The sequence below is a fragment of the Triticum aestivum genome, unplaced genomic scaffold (assembly GCF_018294505.1).
Source record: "Triticum aestivum cultivar Chinese Spring unplaced genomic scaffold, IWGSC CS RefSeq v2.1 scaffold162684, whole genome shotgun sequence".
Lineage (NCBI taxonomy): Eukaryota > Viridiplantae > Streptophyta > Magnoliopsida > Poales > Poaceae > Triticum > Triticum aestivum.
The window spans coordinates 14905-33825 of NW_025228281.1; the positions used below are offsets into that span (position 1 = coordinate 14905).

The 18921-nt window shown below is 39.7% G+C and overlaps 1 protein-coding gene across 1 annotated transcript; it reads right to left on the reverse strand.

The window, feature by feature from the left end:
• Positions 1-598: 598 nt before the first annotated feature.
• On the reverse strand, positions 599-1613 carry LOC123173856 (zinc finger protein 4-like). The gene is made up of 2 exons (XM_044589966.1): positions 1138-1613; positions 599-780 (listed from the first exon to the last, which is right to left on the reverse strand). Exon 1 carries the CDS (start codon positions 1568-1570, stop codon positions 1199-1201), a length of 372 nt encoding a protein of 123 aa, XP_044445901.1. The 5' UTR covers positions 1571-1613; the 3' UTR covers positions 599-780; positions 1138-1198.
• Between the last annotated feature and the right edge of the window lie 17308 nt (positions 1614-18921).

Here is an 18921-nt window from a genome sequence, read left to right on the forward strand (position 1 = left end):
GTCTTGTCGCGTCTGTCCTTGTCCAGGCCGGTTCACCTAGCTTTCTCAAGAGAAACATAACACGTTGGGATTATTACATCTGTTGTCCAGTACTACATACCTAAAATGTTGCTGCTGCTTGTGATTAATTATCGTCAGATGAGCATGCTGCATGTGGGTGTCATCTCATCAGAGATTTAGCAGAAGGGACTAGCTCTAGATGATAGTAATGCTATAATACTCCTATACCACGTTAGGTGCATTATCCGGGACTGGCTAAATATGTTAACTATGGCTCAAGAACACCATTAACTAGTGTGCATTACATTCGGCAATGAGACATGCCCAATATGTGCATGTCTTACATTCTGTCTCTGTATCTTAACTAGAACTTTAGAAGATACACCTTCCGTTCTAAAATAATTGAAGTTCGAGGTTTGTCCGAAGTCAAATTTGCTTCAGTTTGACCAACTATGAAAAAAAAAACATGGTAAGATCTACATCACCAAATACACATAGTATGAAAATATATTTCTTAAAGAATCTAAAGAGACTAATTTGGTGTTGTAGATGTTAATATAATTTTCTATAGACTTGGTCGAACTTATACAAGTTTGACTTAGGATAAACATAGAACTTCAATTATTTTGAAACGGAGGTAGTACATAGTAATGTTTTCATGCTGTAATTTCCACCACAATTTCTCCGAGTGGCTGTTGCAGCCTTGCAGTAACTATAGCCAGAAGCTATACAGTCCCCATCGATCGATTGGGCATCCGCATTGTTACAAAAGTATAGTACCTGCGTTTGAAATAGTGAGGGAATTCTCACATGCAATATACAGTACTGCATCTGAGTCACTTGGATAAGCGAAGCAATGAAAGCAACAATTAACAGAAGAGTAGTAGAATGGTGAAAACAAGAAAAATTGAAATCTCCTTGCCGTCTCTATATAGTGACCAAACTGTCTATCTGGTCAAGGAATCCCATAAGAGAAACTCAACTGAAAGAAGAACATATGGATCGAACGCACACACGAGGTTGACACAAGCAAATCATTCACTTGACATGTGTCAAGCTAATCAAGATACTCCCACAAACATATAGTAGCAGTTTCACATGCATGCTTGTATTCACAAAAGAGGACTTTTAACATACCGAAAGAGCTAGCGGATGCCCGCTATTGCATCTGGAGATCAGGGACCAGTTAGCAGACCTATCATAGACGAAGAGACAAGTCGACGTCGACCATGGCGCCACCGTGCTCCGGCCTGCTCCTGCCGTGCTTGTGCGCCTTGACAGCAGGAGCAGCCGTCCCGGCCGCAGACATGAAACCGCCGCCGTGCCAGGGCAGCCTCTCGTCTGGCGCTGCAGCAGGCGCACCCTGCCGAGCGGCAGCGGCTTGCCGGCGGCGCTTGGCGACGTTGCGCTCGTGCTTATGTGCGTTTTGGTGGCCGCCGAGCGCCTGCGAGGTGACGAACTTGCGGTTGCAGTACACGCAGAGGAAGAAGCCGGGGCGGGGCTCGGACGCCATGGGGCGGAGGGTGAGCTCCAGGCACAGGTCCTCCTGCTCACCGGTCAGCTGTTCCATTCTAGTCACGGACTTACCGTCGTCTATATGCGAGGGTGAAACCTTAATTCGCCACGAAAACTGCTGTGCTACCCCAAGGATTTTTATATAGCACAGCTTAACGGGTTTCGCACTGTTCATTGGGATCTCGTTACTGTAGCCGGTGGCCGGACACGGCGCACATCTCCCGCCGACCGCTGATTGGCTGACGGCGGTCGCTACCGAAGAGTAGCTGGGAGGATTTATCACACATGCATTGAGGGCTGATACCTATTGTTTCGTTTCATCTCGACTGAGGAGCGCTCCGCGAGTTTGCTCTGCTGAAAATCATTGGGAATCAAAATAGGGTTGCAGATGCTTTTAGCTAGAACTAGCAAAGTGTCCCCCTCGGTGCGCAGGCTAGACCTTTCGAAATTTTAACAATGAGAACATGTTATTTAGTTTGTTTAAAAAAATGGGACCAAATGTGATGGCGTTGCAAATATAAGACTTTTGAGAACATAGTTTAGTCTTATGTATGATTGGTTTTCTCATCTATAGATAAACATATATTGTATCCATTCATCACTTAACTGGTTATTATCCATGATGCACTAAATGTATTTTTTATGATGAATCGCATTGGGCAATTATATTTGTATAATTTTTAAACACGTTCAATAGATTTAGCTTCCAAAATTAAATTACCATTAAGTATAAATATGTGCTACTTTGATTATAGAAATGTTTATAAACAACACACAACTAAAACTAATTGATTTGTGATAGAAAAACATTATTGATAGTTAAAACCATTGTTCTAGATTGTTTCACTACCTTTGACCGTACAAAACAAATGTCAGAAAGACGAAAGGGTAGAACATATACATAAATCTAAAAGGGCTGGAAGGATATGTTGAATTTACAAATGTACGGCCTACAAACTTTGAAGAGTTGTACTTCTTCTTCTTCACCTAAAATTTCTTGTATTCACCCCATTTTGGAATAACTATGTACTTCGAGTTTGTATTTATAATTACTCATGCCTTTACTTTCATAGCATAAAATACTATATAAGATGACAGATACTCGTCTACATGCACTCTATTTTGTAGCCATTCATGGTTACATTATTTTGGCTTTACCAACTATGTGCAATTTTTTTGAGTATATTTGGACATGTTCATAAAAAATATTAATCTTACTCTATATAAGGGTTTGCATAGTGAATCATTTTATTTCTTCTCTGAACTTCTTTTTCATCATTTTTTCCTTGAAACAAGACTAAACAACTAAAATCATAATTTCGTTTCTTGAAGAAACTACCAGTACCTCACATTAGCACTAGTACCAATGGTTCTTATAACCTCCCAAATTGGTTCCCAGGATTCGTGATGCATATAGTAGCAAGTCTGCACTGGATGGAAACACATGTTTTTTCTTGGGTATTTGTTGTTGGTCCTACTGCGATTGAAGAACGCACGATAGGACATGGGTTTAGTAGCAGTGTCTTGAAGTGGATAAAGACATGTCGCATTATGATGTCTACTACACAACTTGTTCTTGTAGACTCGTGTTGGGCCTCCAAGCGTAGAGTTTTGTAGGACAGTAGTAAATTTCTCTCAAGTGGATGACCTAAGGTTTATCAATCTGTGGGAGGCGTAGGATGAAGATGGTCTCTCTCAAACAACCATGCAACCAAATAACAAAAAGTCTCTTGTGTCCCCAACACACCAAATACAATGGTAAATTTTATAGGTGCACTAGTACGGCGAAGAGATGGTGATACAAGTGTAGTAATGATAGTAGATACTGATTTTTGTAATAGTAACAATAAAAAACAGCAAGGTAGCAAGTAACAAAAGTGAGCACAAACGGTATTGCAATGATTGAAAAGGAAGCCTAGGGTCCATACTTTCGCTAGTGCAATCTCTCAACAATGCTAATACAATTGGATCATATAACCATCCCTCAATGAGCGATGAAGAATCACTCCAAAGTTCTTATCTAGTGGAGAATATAAGACGAAATTGTTTGTAGGGTACGAAACCACCTCAAAGTTATCCTTTCCGATCAATCTATCCAAGAGTTCCTACTAAAGTAACACCAAGTTATACTTTCCAATCGATCTATCCAAGAGTTCGTACTAAAATAACACCATATGATACACATCAACGAACTCTAATGTCACCTAGATACTCCAATGTCACCACGAGTATCCGTGAGTTGATTATACGGTATGCATCCAATAATTTCAGATTCATAATACTCAATCCAACACAAAGAACCTCAAAGAGTGCCCCAAGATTTCTACTGAGAGACAAGGACGAAAACGTGCATCAACCCCTATGCATAGATTACCCCAATGTCACCTCGGGAATCCGCGAGTTGAGTGCCAAAACATATATCGAGTGAATCAATATGATACTTCATTGTCACCACGGGTATTCATAGCAAGACATACATCAAGTGCTCTCAAATCCATAAAAGTATTCAATCCGATAATAACAAAATCTCAAAGGGAAAACTCAATTTATCACAATAAGATAGAGAGGGGGAAACACCCTATGATCCAACTATATTAACAAAGCTCGCGATACATTAAGATCGTGCCAAATCAAGAAAGAGGGAGAGAGAGAGAGAGAGAGAGAGAGATTAAACACATAGGTACTAATACAAACCCTCAGCCCCGAGGGTGGACTACTCCCTCGTCATCATGGTGGACACTTGGATGATGAAGATGGCCACCGGTGATGATTTCTCCCTCCGGTAGGGTGCTGGAACGGGGTCTAGATTTGTTTTTCGTGCTACAGAGGCTTGCGGTGGAGGAACTTCTGATCTAGGTTAACTTTCGGGGGTTTCTGCATATATTGGATTTTTTGGCATCGGTTTCACGCGAAGATGTGCCTCAGGGGGCCCACTACCCACCATGGCGCACCAAGGAGGTATGGCATGCCCTAGTGCCTTGTGGGCAGACCCCCCTGGTGGTTCTTTGTTCCATTATTTATCTTTTCTTCCAAAAAAATCATCAAAAAGTTTCGTCCAATTTCGAGAACTTTTGTTTCTGCACAAAAAACATCACTGTAGTTCTGCTGAAAACAGTGCCAGTCCGGGTTAGTTCCATTCAAATCATACCAAAACCATATAAAATTGTTGTAAACATGGCATGAATACTTCATAAATTATAGATACGTTGGAGACGTATCAGCATCCCCAAGCTTAATTCCTGCTCGTCCTCGAGTAGGTAACTGATGAAAGAAATAATTTATGAAGTGTGAATGCTAGCATAGTGCATAAGATTGATCAATGATAATTTCAATCACTTTTCCTAGCACCATAACAGTAACTCTTTCTCATAAAACTCATCGTGATAAAGTAGCAATCAATTCACATGTTACGGTTCAAACAATGACTTCTCTTGCAACTTAACAACCTATGTTCTTAGTCACCAAACAATTGCAATCTAACTTATTCAACAAAGTCTAAGTAATAGCTCCACATACTCAATCATCATATAGTCTTCTATGATTGCTAGTACTCAAAGCATATTTTAGAACAAATGGCATCCATTGAACACAGAGAAATATAGGGGCTTAATGTTTCGCCTCCCAACTCATTTATCATAAAGATAATTGTCAACAATAATAATTCATGATCAAATATATTTGACTAGTCATATGTGCCTAGATCTTTCCGCACCACATGATGCTTGCCAACTAGAGAATAATTGGGGTTGAAACGAGAATTCATACTATTGACTCTTTGCATAAAAGTAAATACTTAAAAGTAAAAGATAGACCCTTCGTAAAGGGAAGTAGAGCTTGTCATGCGCTTTTTATTTTCAGATACACAATCTCTTAATGCAAAAGAACGTCATGTTATATTGCCCCTTATGATAGAAACCTTTACTGTGCAGTCCGTCGCTTATTACTTTGCCATCACAAGTTTACACAACGCTTATTTTCTCTTACAATAAAAGATCAGACATATTTGGAAGCAATTTTTATTGCTCTATGCACCGATGACGGCATACTTGAAGGATCTTATTCAATCCATAGGTAGGTATGGTGGACACTCATGGCAAGAAACTGGGTTTAAGGATTTTTGGATGCACAAGTAGTATCTCTACTTAGTACAAATTTTTGGCTAGCAAAAGATCCTAAGAAAACACCACATGTTGGAGGATCCATAACAATATAACTTCTATGCAAATATACACAACCATAACTCATTACGTTGTCTTCCTTGTCCAATTTCAACTAATTTGCTCAAGTTTGAAAATAATCAATGGGTATTCACAATCATAGAAGATGTCCAAGATAATATATTTGTATGTGAAATTTCTCTTCCTTATACTAATCATTCATGAATTGCTTGTATGACCAATATTGTGATTGTCAAGCTTCAAACGATTTCACTTCTAAACCCAACGTGAAGGTACTACTAGGCATGATATGAACATATAATTTCAACTTCATGATATTCAATTCATTTAACAATTTACTCATAGGATATAAGTGAAACACAAGAGTAAATGGCAAATTACTCCAAAAAGTTATAAGTGAAGATCAAGCGAGTAGTTAAGTAAATGGGTAACTATTTGAGGACTCTCTCTTATTTAAAAACTTTCAGATCTAAGTATTTTATTAAAACATCAAAGAAAACAAAATAAAATGACATTCCAAGAATAGCACATATCATGTGAAGAAACAAAAAGTTAGGCTCAACCGATACTAACCGATAATTGTTGATCAAGAAAGGTGGGATACCTACCGGGGCATCCCCAAGCTTAGATGCTTGAAACTTCTTGGAATATTATCTTGGGGTGCCTTGGACATCCCCAAGCTTGAGCTTTTGTGTCTTTTTAATTCATTTTATATCACGGTTTCCCTAAATCTCATAAACTTCATCCACACAAAACTCAAAAAGAACTCGTGAGATAAGTTAGTATAAATGAACTCAAAACCTTATCATTCTATACTATAACAAATCACTAAAATTATTATTTAACATTGCATACTAAAAATCCTCTGCATATTTGATACGTCTCCAACGTATCTATAATTTTTTATTGTTCCATGCTATATTATATTCTGTTTTGGACATTAATGAGCTTTATTATACGCTTTTATATTATTTTTGGGACTAACCTATTTACCGGAGGCCCAGCCCAGAATTGCTGTTTTTTGCCTATTTCAGAGTTCCGCAGAAAAAAAATATCAACGGAGTCCAAACGGAATGAAACCTTCGGGAACGTTATTTTCGGAATGAACGTGATACAGAGGACTTGGACCCTACGTCAAGACATCAACCAGGAAGGCACGAGGTAGGGGGCGCGCCTACCCCCTCCTCCCCCCAGGCGCGCCCTCCACCCTCGTGGGCCCCAGGTTGCTCCACCGACGTACTTCTTCCTCCTATATATACCTACGTACCCCAAACTACCAGATACGAAGCCAAAAACCTAATTCCACCGCCGCAACCTTCTGAACCCGTGAGATCCCATCTTGGTGCCTTTTCCGGAGCTCCGCCGGAGGGTGGCATCGATCACGGAGGGCTTCTACATCAACTCCATAGCCTCTCCGATGATGTGTGAGTAGTTTACCTCAGACCTTCGGGTCCATAGTTATTAGCTTGATGGCTTCTTCTCTCTCTTTGGATCGCAATACAAAGTTCTCCACGATTCTCGTGGAGATCTATTCGATGTAATCTTCTTTTGCGGTGTGTTTGTTGAGACCGATGAATTGTGGGTTTATGATCAAGTTTATCTATGAACAATATTTGAATATTCTCTGAATTCTTTTATGTATGATTGATTATCTTTGCAAGTCTCTTCGAATTATCAGTTTGGTTTGGCCTACTAGATTGATCTTTCTTGCAATGGGAGAAGGGCTTAGCTTTGCGTTCAATCTTGCGGTGTCCTTTCCCAGTGACAGTAGGGGCAGTAAGGCACGTATTGTATTGTTGCCATCGAGGATAACAAGATGGGGTTTATATCATATTGCATGAGTTTATCCCTCTACATCATGTCATCTTATTTAAAGCATTACTCTGTTCTTATGAACTTAATACTCTAGATGCGTGCTGGATAGTGGTCGATGTGTGGAGTAATAGTGGTAGATGCAGGCAGGAGTCGGTCTACTTGTCGCGGACGTGATGCCTATATGCATGATCATGCCTAGATATTCTCATAACTATGCTCAATTCTGTCGATTGCTCAACAGTAATTTGTTCACCCACCGTAATACTTATGCTCTCGAGAGAAGCCACTAGTGAAACCTATGGCCCCCGGGTCTATCTTCCATCATATTAATCTTCCAACACTTAGCTATTTTTATTGTCTTTTATTTTACTTTGCATCTTTATCATAAAAAATACCAAAAATATTATCTTATCTATCTATCAGATCTCACTCTCGTAAGTGGCCGTGAAGGGATTGACAGCCCCTTTATTGCGTTGGTTGCGAGGATTTATTTGTTTGTGTAGGTGCGAGGGACTCGTGCGTGGCCTCCTACTGGATTGATACCTTGGTTCGCAAAAACTGAGGGAAATACTTACGCTGCTTTACTGCATCACCCTTTCCTCTTCAAGGGAAAAGCAATGCAGTGCTCAAGAGGTAGCAAGAAGGATTTCTGGCGCCGTTGCCGGGGAGTCTACGCAAAAGTCAACATACCAAGTACCCATCACAAACTCTTATCTCCCGCATTACATTATTTGCCATTTGCCTCTCGTTTTCCTCTCCCCACTTCACCCGTGCCGTTTTGTTCGCCCTTTTTCGTTCGCCTTCTTCCCGTATGTATCTTTGTTTGTGTTTCCTTGTGCCTTCTATTTGCTTGCATCTTTGCTTGCTAAAAATCTATTGATATGGATCCACTTAAAGTGTTCTACTTGGATCATCTTCGATCCTTATGCGCTCGTGCTGAAACCCCAACTAGCCTAGTTGATGGGAAATCTTCAGATGAGCATGCTCATTTTGTGCGTCACCGTTTGTCTGAAAAAGGGAGACTCTTATGGAATCATATAAACAAATTTATGTGTTATGCTTGGAATCTTTGTGAAATTTATGATTTTACTTGTTGCTCTGAAAACATTAAGAAACACCTTCCCTACCAATGTGAGTTTAGTGATAATGGAATCGTATCTTCATATGCTAGGGGTGTTTATAATTACTATGATGTTCAACAAATTGAAGAATTTGTTGCTTTTAAGGGTGCTTATGAAATTGCTTCTTTGATTGAAACGTATGGTGCTACTCTTTACAAATCTGAAAATTTTGCCATACTTAAATATTGTTATGATAATTATGCTTCCAATGCCTATGTTAAACCATATATTGAGGACTCCTCCGTTGTCCAAGAAGAAGCTAATATTTCGCAGGAATCTATGGAGGAAGAAAATAATGATATGCATGAATCTATAGATAATTATGATTCCGATGATTTGATTGGAATATCCCTTGCTGAACATGATGCTTTCTATTCTTGTGGCCATGATGCCAATATTTATGAAGATGAATTTGCTATAGTTCCTTTTGTTAAACATGAGATCGTTGTTATTGCACCCATACTTGATAGTTCCTTCGATGAAAAGCTTGATTGCAATGATTTTACTATAAATTCTCTTGATGTCAATTATGATAATAATATGCAAAACCCTAAGCTTGGCGATGCTAGTTTTTCTATGTCTACTACTTTTTGCAATGATCATGATTGGGGTGATTCTTCTTATGATCTTGAAAATTTATTTAAGCCCCATGATGAATATGAGATTGATAATAGTGTTTGCAATAATATTGAAAGTGGGTTTGGAAGAGTGTCAAATTTAGATCCCACATATTTGGAGAATGTTCAATCTTATGGTATTTTTGATAAAAGTGGGTTTGGAGAGGTCATGACTTTAGTTAATGATAATCCCACTATTTTGAAAGAGTGTCAACTTCGCATGCATGTGGATCGTGTTGAAAATATTTCATGTGATAGCTATTTCGTTGAATTTTCTTATGATCCCACATGTAATTATTATGAGAGAGGAAAATATGGTTGTAGAATTTTTCATGTTACTAAATTACCTCTCGTTATGTTGGGATTGCTATTGTTTCTTTCTGCTTCCTTGCATATGCTAGTTTTTGCTTGCTATGATAATTTGTTTGCCTATAAGATGGCTATGCATAGGAAGTATGTTAGACTTAGATGTGTTTGTCACGTGTTTCATGATGCTCTCTTTGCGCTTCAATTCTTGTCTTTCATGTGAGCATCATTGAAATTACCTATGCCTAGCTAGGGGCGTTAAACGATAGCGCTTGTTGGGAGGCAACCCAATTTTATTTTTAGTTTTTTTCTTTTTGCTTATGTTTAGGAATAAATATTTGATCTAGCCTCTGGTTAGGTTGTTTTCTATGTTTTAATTAGTGTTTGTGCCAAGTTAAACCTATAAGATCTTCTTGGATGATAGTTATTTGATCTTGCTGAAAATTCCAGAAACTTTCTGTTCACGAAAACAATTGTTAAAAATCACCAGAACGTGATAAAATATTTATTCCAATTTCTGCTGATCAATAAACAAATTTTCTAGGTCTTCCTATTTTGGCTGAATTTTTGGAGTTCCAGAAGTTTGCGTTAGCTACAGATTACTACAGACTGTTCTGTTTTTGACAGATTCTGTTTTTCGTGTGTTGTTTGCTTATTTTGATGAATCTATGGCTAGTAAAATAGTTTATAAACCATAGAGAAGTTGTAATATAGTAGGTTTAACACCAATATAAATAAAGAATGAGTTGTTTACAGTACCTTGAAGTGGTGTTTTGTTTTCTTTCGCTAACGGAGCTCACGAGATTTTCTGTTAAGTTTTGTGTTGTGAAGTTTTCAAGTTTTGGGTAAAAGATTTGATGGATTATGGAACAAGGAGTGGAAAGAGCCTAAGCTTGGGGATGCCCATGGCACCCCAAGATAATCTAAGGACACCAAAAAGGCAAAGCTTGGGGATGCCCCGGAAGGCATCCCCTCTTTCCTCTACTTCCATAGGTGACTTTACTTGGAGCTATATTTTTATTCACCACATGATATGTGTTTTGCTTGGAGCGTCTTGTATAATTTGAGTCTTTATTTGTTAGTTTGCCACAATCATCTTTGCTGTACACACCTTTTGAGAGAGACACATATGATTCGGAATTTATTAGAATACTCGATGCGCTTCGCTTATATCTTTTGAGCTATATAGTTTTGCTCTAGTGCTTCACTTATATCTTTTAGAGCACGGCGGTGGTTTTGTTTTATAGAAACCATTATTCTCTCATGCTTCACTTATATTATTTTGAGAGTCTTAAACAGCATGGTAATTTGCTTAAATTGGGAAATTAATCCTAATATGTTAGGTATTCAAGACTAGTAAAAAACTTTCTTATGAGTGTGTTGAATGCTAAGAGAAGTTTGATGCTTGATGATTGTTTTGAGATATGGAGGTAGTGATATTAAAGTTGTGCTAGTTGAGTAGTTGTGAATTTGAGAAATACTTGTGTTGAAGTTTGCAAGTCCCGTAGCATGCACGTATGGTAAACGTTATGTAACAAATTTGAAACATGAGGTGTTCTTTGATTGTCCTCCTTATGAGTGGCGGTCGGGGACGAGCGATGGTCTTTTCCTACCAATCTATCCCCCTAGGAGCATGCACGTAGTGCTTGGTTTTTGATGACTTGTATATTTTTCCAATAAGTATGTGAGTTCTTTATGACTAATGTTGAGTCCATGGATTATACGCACTCTTACCCTTCCATCATTGCTAGCCTCTTCGGTACCGTGCATTGCCCTTTCTCACATTGAGAGTTGGAGAAAACTTCGCCGGTGCATCCACACCCCGTGATATGATACGCTCTTTCACAAATAAACCTCCTTCTATCCTCCTCAAAACAGCCACCATACCTACCTATTATGGCATTTCCATAGCCATTCCGAGATATATTGCCATGCATCTTTCCACCGTTCCGTTTATCATGACACGTTCATCATTGTCATATTGCTTTGCATGATCATGTAGTTGACATCGTATTTGTGGCAAAGCCACCGTTCATAAATTTTTCATACATGTCACTCTTGATTCATTGCTAACCCGGTATACCGCCGGAGGCATTCATATAGAGTCATACTTTGTTCTGGTATCGAGTTGTAATCATTGAGTTGTAAATAAATAGAAGTGTGATGATCATCATTCATAGAGCGTTGTCCCAATAAAAAAAGAGAAAGGCCAAATAAAAGAAGGCCCAAAAAAAGAGAATAAAAAGGGACAATGCTACTATCATTTTTCCACACTTGTGCTTCAAAGTAGCACCATGAGCTTCATGATAGAGAGTCTCTTGTTTTGTCACTTTCATATACTAGTGGGAATTTTTCATTATAGAACTTGGCTTGTATATTCCAACAATGGGCTTCCTCAAATGCCCTAGGTCTTCGTGAGCAAGCAAGTTGGATGCACACCCACTTAGTTTCTTTTTTTGAGCTTTCATGCATTTATAGCTCTAGTGCATCCGTTGCATGGCAATCCCTACTCCTTGCATTAACATCAATCGATGGGCATCTCCATAGCTCATTGATTAGCCGCGCGTTGATGTGAGACTTTCTCCTTTTTTGTCTTCTCCACATAACCCCCCTCATTATATTTTATTCCACCCATAGTGCTATATCCATGGCTCACGCTCATGTATTGCGTGAAGGTTGAAAAAGTTTGAGATTACTAAAGTATGAAACAATTGCTTGGCTTGTCATCGGGGTTGTGCATGATGAGAGCATTCTTGTGTGACGAAAATGGAGCATGACTAAACTATATGATTTTGTAGGGATGAACTTTCTTTGGCCATATTATTTTGAGAGGACATAATTGCTTAGTTAGTATGCTTGAAGTATTATTACTTTTATGTCAAAATTAAACTTTTATCTTGAATCTTTCGGATCTGAATATTCGTACCACAATTAAGAGAATTACATTGAAATTATGCCAAGTAGCATTCCACATCAAAAATTCTATTTTTATCATTTACCTACTCGAGGACGAGCAGGAATTAAGCTTGGGGATGCTTCATACGTCTCCAACGTATCTATAATTTTTGATTGTTCCATGCTATATTATATTCTGTTTTGGACATTAATGGGCTTTATTATACACTTTTATATTATTTTTGGCACTAACCTATTAACCGGAGGCCCGGCCCAGAATTGCTGTTTTTTTGCCTATTTCAGAGTTTCGCAGAAAAAGAATATCAAACGGAGTCCAAACGGAATGAAACCTTCGGGAACGTGATTTTCGGAACGAACGTGATCCAGAGGACTTGGACCCTACATCAAGACATCAACCAGGAAGGCACGAGGTAGGGGGGCGCGCCTACCCCCCCAGGCGCGCCCTCCACCCTCGTGGGCCCCATGTTGCTCCACCGACGTACTTCTTCCTTCTATATATACCTACGTACCCCCAAACTACCAGATACGAAGCCAAAAACCTAATTCCACCGCCACAACCTTCTGTACCCGTGAGATCCCATCTTGGGGCCTTTTCCGGAGCTCCGCCGGAGGGAGCATCGATCACGGAGGGCTTCTACATCAACACCATAGCCTCTCCGATCATGTGTGAGTAGTTTACCTCAGACCTTCGGGTCCATAGTTATTAGCTAGATGGCTTCTTCTCTCTCTTTGGATCTCAATACAAAGTTCTCCACGATTCTCGTGGAGATCTATTCGATGTAATCTTCTTTTGCGGTGTGTTTGTTGAGACCGATGAATTGTGGGTTTATGATCAAGTTTATCTATGAACAATATTTGAATCTTCTATGAATTCTTTTATGTATGATTGGTTATCTTTGCAAGTCTCTTCGAATTATCAGTTTGGTTTGGCCTACTAGATTGATCTTTCTTGCAATGGGAGAAGTGCTTAGCTTTGGGTTCAATCTTGCGGTGTCCTTTCCCAGTGACAGTAGGGGCAGCAAGGCATGTATTGTATTGTTGCCATCGAGGATAACAAGATGGGGTTTATATCATATTGCATGAGTTTATCCCTCTACATCATGTCATCTTACTTAAAGCGTTACTCTGTTCTTATGAACTTAATACTCTAGATGCATACTGGATAGCGGTCGATGTGTGGAGTAATAGTAGTAGATGCAGGCAGGAGTCGGTCTACTTGTCGCGGACGTGATGCCTATATACATGATCATACCTAGATATTCTCATAACTATGCTCAATTCTATCAATTGCTCAACAGTAATTTGTTCACCCACCATAATACTTATGCTCTCGAGAGAAGCCATTAGTGAAACCTATGGCCCCCGGGTCTATCTTCCATCATATTTATCTTCCAACACTTAGCTATTTTTATTATCTTTTATTTTACTTTGCATCTTTATCATAAAAATACCAAAAATATTATCTTATCATATCTATCAGATCTCACTCTCATAAGTGACCGTGAAGGGATTGACAACCCCTTTATTGCGTTGGTTGCGAGGATTTATTTGTTTGTGTAGGTGCGAGGGACTCGTGCATGGCCTCCTACTGGATTGATACCTTGGTTCTCAAAAACTGAGGGAAATACTTACGCTGCTTTACTGCATCACTCTTTCCTCTTCAAGGGAAAACCGACGCAGTGCTCAAGAGGTAGCAATATTTAATACTCGTATCCTCAAATAGAATCATTAAACAAGCAAACATAACAACAATCTGTCAAAACATGACAACCTGTAAAGGATGCAAGAAGATTCATACTTCTCTAACTCCAAAAATTCTGAAACATTACCACAATGTAGATAATTTGTCATATCTTATTGTGCAAAAAAAATTCAAGATTTTATCACGTTCTAATTTTTCTCAAGAATTCATGCACTAGCGTGCAACTTTCTGTCTTCAAACAAGCACATATAGACTTGCAAAATAAGCATGATAAAGGCTATACTTGACATTTTTATTGAAATAAAAGATACAAAACATTATTCAGCAAGCAAATACAAACAAAAGAAAATGACGCTCCAAGAAAAACACATATCATGTGACGAATGAAAATATAGCTCTAAGTGAGGTTACCGATAATGTTGATGACGAAAGAGGGGATGTCTTCTGGGGCATCCCCAAGCTTAGTTGCTTGGGTCTTCCTTGAATATTACCTTGGGAGTGCCTTGGGAATCACCAAGATTAGGGTCTTATCACTCCTTATTTTCCTCATATCGACATCTCACCCAAAATTCGAAAACTTCAATCACCCAAAACTTAACAGAATTTTGTGTGATGGGTTAGTATGATAAAAAGCAAACCATTCACTTTGGTTCTGTCAAAGACAAGATTCATAATTATTTCCACATAATGCCTACTCTACCTTATCATTTCCACAATTTATATCACTTAATATAAGCTATGGAAACACTAAAACAAGCAAATTATGCATTGAAAATAGAATCTGTCAAAAACAGAACAACCTGTACTGATCTGAATAATGACCATACTTCTGCAACTCTAGAAATTCTGAAAAATTAGGAAAACGTGTAAAATTTGTATATAAATCATCTGTAGAAAATTCATAACAAAAACACGTTTTGGTGAATTTACAAAATTCCAAAACTGAGCCCAAAACTTTTTGTTTTTGCACAGAATCAGATCAACTATCATCCACACTATCCCAAAGGCTTTACATGGCACTTTATGTAAACAAAAGCTATAAAACATGATTAATACATGACTAATACAGTAGCATAATCATGTAAACACATAAAAACAGTAGGTATAAATATTGGGTTGTCTCCCAACAAGCGCTTTTTTCTTTAATGTCATTTAGTTAGGTTTGATGATTTCAATGATGCTCGCATAAAAGTAATAAATTGACACATAAAGGGAGCATCATGAAGCATATGACTAGCACATTTAAGTCTAACCCACTTCCTATGCATAGGGATTTTGTGTTGATTGGTGAGCTACAATGTTTTTTGTAGTAATGCTTGAGCCAACTTGCTTTGTTTCATCAATAAATTATAGTTAGTATGGCCAAGGTTGGTATAGCAAGGAAATAGGTACAAATGAAAATGAAACCACCAAAGTCGATTGTCATGTAACTAGAATTTTTACTGGCCTTCCGTGATTAACCGATGATCGATTTGTACCACTATGTATGTTTAGACCAAAACTAGCTCATCCTACAAATTATTTGGCCATGACTATAGATTTGGTATTTGTTAGGGTGATTACCAATTTGGTGGCCTACAACGGATCTTTCTCCGCTCCAAAAGTGTCTGATTCCTGTAGTGTCATGATTATCATAGCAAAAGATTATCAATTTCTTTTTTTAAAGATTACCGATTCATTTTTACTAATACAGAACCGAACAACACTAACCAGCCAAATTATATCATCGCCGATAGGTTTCTGACCGGTCAGTGCCTCGGGGTCAGTGACGCCAGTCATTGATGATAGTTTTGGGCGGTCACTAATGTGTTCCTCGGGGCGCAAAAAACAACATCCAACTGCACAGAAGATCCCATGCAAACAAAGTCGGCCAGAACAACATATCCATAGAAGATCACATATGCAATCACCTAACATCTTTTTGGAGAACATCAAATATACAATCTTCTCACAAAAGATCAAATACACACAAGGCCAAAAAAATGCCAGCCACGGCTAACATAGTTAACATATTTTTCCCAAAACACCTATATACACCTAATTCATGAATTAACCTTATTACTCGTATTCAAACATAGCTCTGCAAAGACAACAAACACACATAGAAACAACCTAAGGATCCAAACACCTGACTTGTAGAAATTTACAAATCTTAGGATTCAAACATGCATCAACCTATGCAGTGCCTTGTTAGTGCTAACATACATCAACAATATTAACAATAAATATCAGAAGTAGGGGAACGAGGCGGTATACCTTTGGGGTTGAGGAAGAGGGTGCAGCGGATTATCTTTCTGAGCACCTTGACAAACTAATTGAGCTTATTGAACAGGGCGTCGTCATCCTCCAACATTTATCTCCGCAAAACACTCACATGCACACCCTAGAGATATGAGCACTTCCAAGAATTTGAACCAGCAAATGTCTCGCTTCTATACTTGGGAAAATGGGCAAGAGTATGACACTGGCATGAGGGGGTCGATACATACCTACTAGCTCAAGGACCAACAATTCGCCCTTGGGGACTGGCCGAGCACGAGTCTGCACTGGTTTCTGCAGGCATTATTTGCTAGGCGTGGACAAAATCATTGCTTTGACCCTTTGCCAACGTTTAGCACGATTTGACCTCTTATCAAAAGTTTAGCATCATACTGCCCTTTTTTATGACGTCATCCACCATGGCATTTGGGTTGCATGCGAGATGTCATGGTCCATGGCGTCCCCCGACAGAGAGGCCGAGGCCCATGAGGGGAACACCAGAGATGAAACACCATAGACCATGGTATCTCCAGTGCAACGCAAATGCCACGATGAATGATGTCATCAAAATGGGTCTGATCTTGGTAAACTTTTGAAGAGGGGTAAAATTGTGCTAAACTTTGACAAAAGGGTCAAGATTTGATCTTGGGACGCTTCTAGCCAGCGCACGGCCGCCTGGGATGCTTAGCGAGCGGCCCGCCACTTTAGGTAATTTTTTATCTCCCCTTTTAATTAGAATAATCATCTAGTAGTCCCTTTTCCTGCTATGTATTAAATGCCAGCATATGCATCTCTTCCTGTGCATGCATATGCATGTGCATGTGTTTGTTTGCATTTATTTTGTGATTTTAAATTTTTTAAAAGGCATAACTTTCAGTCCGCGTATCGAAATTCAGATCCGTTTTCACCGTTGAAACCCTCGCGACGTGCTTTTCAAAAGTTGATCCCGGATCGGGATGTTTCGACGAACTAGTCTTCCTGCCAACTAAATATCAATGTGTGTGCAACTAGACTACATTGCCGCACCAACTGAGCATATGTGCCAATAGTCCTGCCAACTAAATATCAATGTGTGTGCAACTAGACTACATTACTGCGCCAACTGAGCATATGTGTGTGCCAATAGTCTTGCCAACAATATCAATGTGTGTGCAACTAGACTACATTGCCGCGCCAACTGAGCATATATGTGTGTAAGTAGTCCCGCCAACTAAATATCAATATGTGTGCAACTAGACTACATTGCCGCATCAATTGTGCATATGTGTGTGCAACTAGTGTCCTGCCAACTAAACATCAATATGTGTGCAACTAGACTAAATTACAAGCCAATTGAGCATATGTGTGTGCAGCTAGTCTTCCTGCCAACTAAACATCAATGTGTGTGCAACTAGACTAAATTACAAGCCAACTGAGCATATGTATATGCAACTAGTCTTCCTGCCAACTAAATATCAATCTATGTGCAACTAAACTAAATTACAAGCCAACTGAACATATGCCGATTTGGTTGCCAGAGAAAAAAATGGAGAAGGGAGCAGCGAGGCGGAGCAGATGCAGGCGAGCGGCGGGCACCTCTCATCGTACTGGAAGAGCTGCTCGAGCGCTTCCTCGTCCAGCCTATCCTTCCCATCGAACCCCAACTTCGGCAGCGCCGGCGGATCACACGACTGCTCCGCGGGCTAACCAGCAGGTCGCCGTCCGACGGGAGCTCCGTGGTAGCAGATATGATGGGTGAGCTCCGGTGGTCCTCTTCTCCACTGGTTCGCCTCCTCGCCCTCAACCTCCGGGCGTCGATGTTGGTCGGCATCCATCGACCAGAAAGGGGATCCAGATGGGAAGCGGTCAAGCGGAGGAGGGAGAAGAAGGATAGGAGAGACAGGGTGATGTGTTTTTTAAGAGAAAGGAGTTGGCGAAGGGATGCAGCGGGGAAATTTTGTTTTGACGTACGCTGGTGTGTCGCGTAGCGCGGTTCCACCAAATAGTGCACGCGCACTATTAAGAATTTAGGTTGATCTTGTCCCTAGATGTCGGTGGCATCTAGCCATCTAGGCTGGCAAGCTTCCTGCCTCATATTTATTTAGGCGCGTGCATGCATACTATATATTGGCAGATGGACAAAACATGCCTACTCGTCCTCCATTGTTGGCACAATAATTTGAAGTTGCGGCCGTCCCTCAGGAACCATAAGCATAAACATGGCAGTGGCACCTACGTCTAGATCCAGATCCAGAAACACACACATGCATGAATAAGCTTGTCGGTGGGAAACGACACCTATGGGATCACAAGAATCCCTAGTACGGTTGCCGGGACGCGAGGTTGTGAGAAGAGCAAGATTAGCAGTCAACACAAGGATCGTTTACCCAGGTTCGGGCCGCGAGAATGAGTAATACCCTAGTCCTGCTTTGGTGTGTATTTGAGAGAGTTCTTAAGCTCTCGAACTAGCTATGGTGGCTGCGTAGTTTAGAAGAGCCAAATCCCTCTCCAGT